At 37.0% G+C, this 7,525-nt stretch overlaps 1 protein-coding gene across 1 annotated transcript; it reads right to left on the minus strand.

The window, feature by feature from the left end:
- Window positions 1-1,378: 1,378 nt before the first annotated feature.
- On the minus strand, window positions 1,379-5,834 carry LOC139725716 (FAS-associated death domain protein-like). The gene is made up of 4 exons (XM_071636798.1): window positions 5,683-5,834; window positions 4,607-4,979; window positions 3,318-3,344; window positions 1,379-2,369 (listed from the first exon to the last, which is right to left on the minus strand). The coding sequence occupies exons 2-4, from the start codon at window positions 4,953-4,955 to the stop codon at window positions 2,101-2,103; spliced, it is 645 nt and encodes a 214-aa protein (XP_071492899.1). The 5' UTR covers window positions 4,956-4,979; window positions 5,683-5,834; the 3' UTR covers window positions 1,379-2,100.
- Window positions 5,835-7,525: the final 1,691 nt, after the last annotated feature.

A 7,525-nucleotide genomic window follows, 5' to 3' on the forward strand; every position in this document is an offset into this window, starting at 1 on the left:
CAAGAACTTTTGCGGGCATTTAATTTTGCGAATCTCGGTGCTCGCGAAATTCACAAAATTTTGGTAAACCTGGTATACCAGGTTCCCGTAAAGAATGGGTTAAAAGTAGCAAAGTGAAACCAGACATCAGTGTCAATCAAAAGCAAAATGACTGGAAAATCTGAACACTTGGAGAGCCAGATAGTCATCAAATATAGACTGACATGAGAACCCAATGTTGCCAGCCACAACTGTTATGTAACCAAAGATCCTACACTACATAAGGTGATCAACTCTCTCGATTTTACGCGGCTGCTGGTGAAACAGAAGTGCCTGCAGCCCACTAGCGTTGAGCGGGTATAGATCTAGCAAACGTTAGCCTTTTGCGAAGGCAGCTCACAATAATTTGTGGATGTCCACTGTCACAGCAAGTGTTGCAACCCGAGAGTGGAGCTGAGCGAGCTGTGTGCGAGTCTACTGCTTGCTGTCACCAGGGAGGTGAGATGAAAACTTGCTGTGCACAGTCTTTTGGCAATCTAAATAATGACAAACCTGCAGATGGTTTGGTGAAGCTATTGATGCAGCTTAATGCACTGACCAATTTTTAGGTTTACTCATGATTCTTTACAGAAAATTCTTTCTTCCTTGTCTTAGTCTCTCTTGGTCCTACACAAACATATCAAGAAAGTACAGCTCATCTGGAAACTACGATTCTGCAACGCGCAAAGATTTTGCCGCGTCGTTTCATGACTTTTTTCATTGAAGTCTCCCGCATATTTTGAGACCAAATTTGCGACGTCAGGGTACACCATTTTGAAGTTACATAATGTTTTGCATATGCATGTCAACCCGAAAACAGCTCAAATTCATGATATCATGAGCAAATCCAATGCAAATTGTGTTTTTTTTTTTTTAATTGATATAAATTAGATTATTTCAACTTTTAACCATTGAAATTAATCAATTCTAATGTAGATAAGCTTGAAAAAGTGCCTGCAATAAATTTTGGCAAAAAAACAATAGAACACAATAGGTCGAAAAACAACAAAATACATAAGAAATTACCAAAACAATAAAAAACAAAAGAAACTAATTTTGACTGTGCTTTTTTTTTTGCATGAAAATTGTTGGATGTGTCTTGAGGAACTCTGTCACAAAAATTTAGCAATCCTTCAGTCTTTTTAATGGAGTTATAGGTGAAAATATGATTTCATGCGTAAATTTGCATAATTAATTGACTAAAAATAAAAAGCCAATATTTTTATATTGTATGACCATGTAATCTTATAGTTGATATCCAGCTCTATCTTCAGGCAAAATTTTGCAGCGATCATGCGATCGGCGGCCGAGATCTGAAGGGGGGGGGGGGGGGGGGGGGGTCAAATTGACCCCCCGTAAAAACTTGGTCTCAAATAGCCCAGTTAAAATAAGGTTAAAAGTGCCACAATTCCAAGCGGCAGCATTTCGCTTTTCAACTGAGAGTTGACCATCTTATGTAGTGTGTAGGATCTTTGGTACAACTACCCAGTCATCTGAAAAGAACTCCTAAAATGATCAAATATTAGGAGACCAACAACATTATTTCACTGCAATTTAAATGTAAAGATATTATTTCTTTTTTTCTGTGAGGGATCTGACAGAAGTGAATATATTCAATATAGGGTCACTAAAAAGATGTATCCCAAACATCAGCATACTCTATTTTCATTTCTAATGTGTATTTAACATTTTCAGACGTACATGTGCAGATGAAAGTAAGCATAAACCCTTTCTCTCTTTCCTTCTTTCTCTACTGCTCATTTTTTTATGTGAGGGATCTGACAGAAGTGAATATATTCAATATAGGGTCACTAAAAAGATGTATCCCAAACATCAGCATACTCTATTTTCATTTCTAATGTGTATTTAACATTTTCAGACATACATGTGCAGATGAAAGTAAGCATAAACCCTTTCTCTCTTTCCTTCTTTCTCTACTGCTCATTTTTTTATATTACCACGCACTAGAATTTAATGCTAGCCTTTTGTATCCCAAGTTCAAACCACAAGCACTCAGCTTAACATGAGTAACAATTGTCACCATAATCACATGGCTATTGTGTTCATATAGCCAACAAATGACTATTCAAATGGTATATAACCTTCAACAATATCAGCGATGTAATTCATTTTGCATTGTCTTAGGGCATTCACAAGCGTATCCCTGTTTGCATTATGAGGGTTGCGGCTCTGCCACAGGTACAGGCATTGCCTGGACTGTTCTCGGAGATTGCGGATATTTTCCTCTGTAATACACTGAATGTCCACCTCTGTCAGTCGCATCTTCCTCGCAAGCTGGCGCCAATCCCTGCCGATGTTTTCAACGATGATGTCGAATTCCCGACTCAAATCTGGGGTGGTAAAGAAGGAAATTACGATTGTTGCAGGTCAATATACAGGTGCATATCTGCACAATGAAAATACACTGTACTCTGTTTACTGGAAAAAAAAAATGGTGTGTAAAAATTAGAATGAAAAAAACTTGTTGCAATGATGTGCTTCATTGTAGTATCTATTTCAAACTGAAAATGTGTGTGTGCGTGTGTGTGTGTGTGTGTGTGTGTGTATGTTGGTCAACTACTAGTGATTATGCCTTGATTCAAGTGTCAAGATTAAAAAAAAAAATAAACAAACACCACAGGGTGTTTATATACATGTAGTTGGCAATATATGGCAACATGGAATCCTTTCAGGTATGACCAACAAGCTTTTCAAATTTTTGGCAATGATAAGATATAAATTTACATATTTTCTGATCTTAAAAAAAAAGTCACCTCAAAATCTACAAGTGCTAAATATCGAAAAGTTTTTTATTAATCAGCTAAAATGACCTTCAGATGAATAAGCAAAGAATGGAATGTTCCCCCCCCCCCCCACCCCCCCCCCCAAAAAAAATAAACAAAGGAACAAACAAATAAACAAACAAACCACAGTTTACACACATTACTGATAGGTTTCCATTTCTTATTCTTTTTCCCACCAGGGATGCCAGCTCACCATCAACTTTAAATTATCAGTCCTTCCTGGTAGCATGGTCAGTTTAACAGAAAATTTGTCATTTGGAATGTGAACCATATACACGTCAGTGTGATGACAACTTTCATATTCACTGGATGTTTAAATTCCTCCTTTGATGTCCTCATTGGCTTTTGCCATTGACAATACAGCAAATAAAACCTTTGCAGCATATCTGCTATCATTGATGTTCATGCTGAAGAAAAAAAAAAGTTTCTCTGTAGCTGAGAGATGCATCATGGGGAAAAAGAAAAGAGAGGAATAAGTACAATGCTTTTACTTACCAATTCCAACATTTTGCATACTGTAAGCTGTAAAGGAAGAAACAGAAATATTCAAATTATAATTATCATGAAAAAGCACTTGATTTACATCTTTTAGAAGGCAGAGGAAATAATATTACCGTTAACATAACAATAAATGGCAGGAACAAGTTTTTTGTGCTTTTTACTCTTTGTGAAAAAAAAAAGTGAAATTCTCTTTATGATTTCTTCATATCTGTACCTTAAACTGTGACATCACAAATTATTGCAGTCTTCTTATACAGTGATGGTGGTACATGAATTTAACTTAAACTTTATACATTCCTAACATGTCAATTGATTGACAGTTTCCTTAAACTTAACTACTATTTCTACATTTACTGACTTGACATGCACCTTTACATTTGAGGCAAATTCCCCTGTAGGAGGACACGTATCACAAAAGCATGAAATTGGATGGGAATCACTATATAAAAGTTTTTTTTTTGTTTAACTTGAAAACTACTGTATCTACAAGCAAATAATTGCATATTATGTGTACTTCTACCCAAAATGAGTCATTCAAATCTAACAGCACCAACACTTGCTATAAATGTGGCAGGAAAAGGTTGAATTTACAACAGTGAAAGAGCACAAGAATTGCACCCATCTGGTGCAACATGTTCCATTTCTAGAAAGGACACATACAAATAAAAAACAGTTTCTATAATAACTGTGTAGTTTTTCATATTTCAATAGAAGAATATTTGTATGTTATGCATATTATTGCAAAATGTGTACAAAATCCTGCAATTCAGCCTCCTCCATGACTGCAAATGAATTTTATTCAATAAACCGTTACCATACCATACTAACAATACCATACCATAAGAAGGGACCACTAAGCACAACAGGTACGCTTTATTTGTTTCTCTAAGGGCTGTTATGATAAATATAGCACATTTCTCCCATGATTCAAGAGAACACTTGTATCACAGAAGGCACTACACCAAAATCAAACTATAAAGCACTGTAATAAAGAATATGAAAAGTGTAAATACAACTGAATAATGTAAAATTTTACTTACCCCCACCCTTCCACCCACAAACATGTACCCAAAAGAATGGTAAATTAGTAATAAACTTGTAATCCAATCTTCTTTTAGTGTGACATTATGCTACATTTCTGCCCTTACTCCAACAGGTATTTTTCTTGTTTCTTTCCCTTTTTTCCGTTCAAACTATCAGGTGTGAGATTCATAAGCATTTTTTTGTTTTCATTTCAGAACATTTTGTAAATGGCAGGACAGAAGAACAACAAATATAGTCACCTGTGTTATTTGCACTAGTTGGTGCTGTCACAATTCCGCCAGCTGCTGACATGCCAGGGTGCCTCCCACCGAGGTACTTTAGTCCATAATCACGCAATTTGTTCTCAAGATCTTTCCTTTGTACATAGTCTAGTACATTTGTGACAAAGTCCACTTTATCCTTTGAGAGGGCGTCAAGCTCTTCAAGCTTCGTCATGAGTGCAACGCCATCCTGTATCTCATCCATGTCATATTGCGTGAAGCCCGGCAGGTCTTTGCACAAAAACTTGAAGGTGTCAACTTGCCCCTGTGTTAGGGATGAACCTATTGTGTGCAGAGTCATCTTGTAGTCAAGAGATTGTCGATCCATGGCTACTAGTTTGACTAGTTACATCTGTGGAAGGCCAAGCGAAATTGATTTGTACAGATTAAGCACAACTTTCCAATCTTATTTCCCTAGCAAAAAAGCATTCACTGGTAAGTTTTTATCATGAATAAATAAGTAAATTAATCAATCAATTAATCAATTTCACTACTTATAACATATAGCTAGCCACCCATAATTCAATCATAATGTCATCCAAAATGCCACCGCAGGATATGTGTGCTTTTGCATGCGGTCAAATTTTGGCAGAGGAGGTCGAATCTTGGTGCGGGTTTTTCAGGAAGAGTATCCACTTTACTTGTCTCTGCCTCTGCCTTTTGAAAAGAATAGGAAGAAAAGCAAGCCACCTACCATTTGACCATAATGCTGCCTAGATCTAGAATTGCTATCCCGACGACCAGATATTGTTGTTAGACCGATCTTTCGGTCAACATGGCCAATTGGCTGAATTCCTCTGAAAATTACATTCATTTGAAACCGGACAGCCCCGGCTGACATCGCTCTCGTTCTCTTGTTCTTGTATTTTGTTTTACCTAGCTAGAACTCTGGGAGTCTGGAATAGAGCAAGGACTACTAGGAAGTGTGTGAATACTTCCTTGCCCAGTAGGTACGGTACACGTATTATCACGTGTGGGTCTAAGTGAGTATCAGCCCTGGCAAGGTAGGCCACGCAGGCAGGGTACAAAAAAAACCCAAAACACGATTATCTTACCAGCTCTATCTCTTCCTGGGTATTCAAGCTATCAGTGAGTGTAGTCAATGGCATACTGTAGCTGCATTTGCAAAAATGAGTGCCATAACTGTCATCCGGCAGTTACTGCTGCTGGTATTCAACCGTCGTAACGTTTAGGTATAGCATTTAGCACACAGTCTAGCAAGGGTGGCATTTAAATGTACATAATAACTGACAGTGGCGTCACCTATGCAGTGGTCTGTAGTAACTGTACCATACAATGGCAAAAGGGGAATTACGGATATAGAGTTCTCGAAATAGCATTTTATACATAGGTATTTCCCCCACAAAATTGCGCGTACACAGAAAGATATTTTCTTTTCTCCCACCCCCCCCCCCCCCCCCCCCCTCTTTCTTTCATGTCGATAATCACGCTAGCTAGGTGGGAGACACAATTGCACAGAGGGTCCATTTTATTTATTTATTTATTTTTATTTTTGTTTTTGGTATTTTGGCAAGGATCCGTAGGATCTTTGATTTTGCCAATAGAAAGCCCCACTTTGTGCATATGTTTTTCTCTCTTTTCTTCTTCTTCTTTTTTCTTTTTTTAAACATAAAAATCTAATTCAGTTTTGGTATGTAATCTGAATCAGATGTTAAAAAAAAGTTTCGAATTGATAGTTTAAAAAAATGTGTGTGATGTTACATGGACAAAAGAGTTCTGTTGAGTATGAAAAGTATTAATTGCTCTAAGGGGAAGAAAAGTAAGCAAAGTCATTCACAGGGAAAAGCAGGTTGAGGGTAGTTCATTTTATGTAGAGACTTATTTGTAGGTCCCTACTGTATATGAAGCATAATAATCCTATATTTTATTAACTTCTCAACAAGTAATGTGTATGTTCTATTGTGATGAAAGCGAAGGAACCTTTGTAATGCGCATTTATTTTTCACTTGTGAAAAAAATACTAAGAATTACTTCTTTGGAGAGATTGTTTTAATTTATTTCACTTATTGGTTATAGGTGGGAAGGTATTCAAGTTGATGTTAATGTAGAGGAGGAACAGTTATTACATTTTTTTTTTACTAAGTAGGCCTATGATTTTCACCAGTTACAGCAGAACTAAGATTATTTACACAGATTTTGTTATGAATAATTTGTTCTGATTTGTCACCATGGGAACTAAAATATAAAAAAAAATAGGTATATGAATGATATCATGATACATATAATGTATATGAATCGTTTGATTGCAATATGAGTTAACTCCATTCTTGTTCATTTTAGATGTGTTAAAAAAAACTAAACTTAATGATGGGATATTTTCAAATATAACCTCGGAAGAATATTCCATGTTATGTAGCAAGTGAGGTATACTGTGAAAGGTTTTGTTTTGCTCGATCTAATGATGGACTAAGTTTGAAGATGCATGCTTGAAAATGACGTTTGACCCTTTTTGCGCTCAAACTCTTCATATCCTTTACGCATGTATATTCATGATATAAGACAAAACACTGCTAAATGCTAAAATAACACACACACACACACACACACACACACACACACACACACACACACACACACACACACACACACACACACACACGTACACACACACCAATTCCTCGGATGGGAATTTCATCCCAAACACATCGTGAATACAGGAACACTCAATGGAGAAGAGCAGTGGTCTGAAAATCGGATAGTCCGTTGAAAGGTATACATGCGATCATCGTTGGATATGTTAAACAGCAATCCGTGATGTCAGCTCGTCAATGTAGTGGGACTCCGACAGAGTCTAGGGCATTTGCCCCCTGGGCAATTACCCCGCCCCTTCCCCTGACCCTAACCCTAATCCTAATCCTGAACTTATTCCGTTCGGTA

Source organism: Diadema antillarum, unplaced genomic scaffold, assembly GCF_040938485.1.
Source record: "Diadema antillarum isolate AM-2024a unplaced genomic scaffold, OU_Dant_1.0 seq00000057_RagTag, whole genome shotgun sequence".
Taxonomy (NCBI): domain Eukaryota; kingdom Metazoa; phylum Echinodermata; class Echinoidea; order Diadematoida; family Diadematidae; genus Diadema; species Diadema antillarum.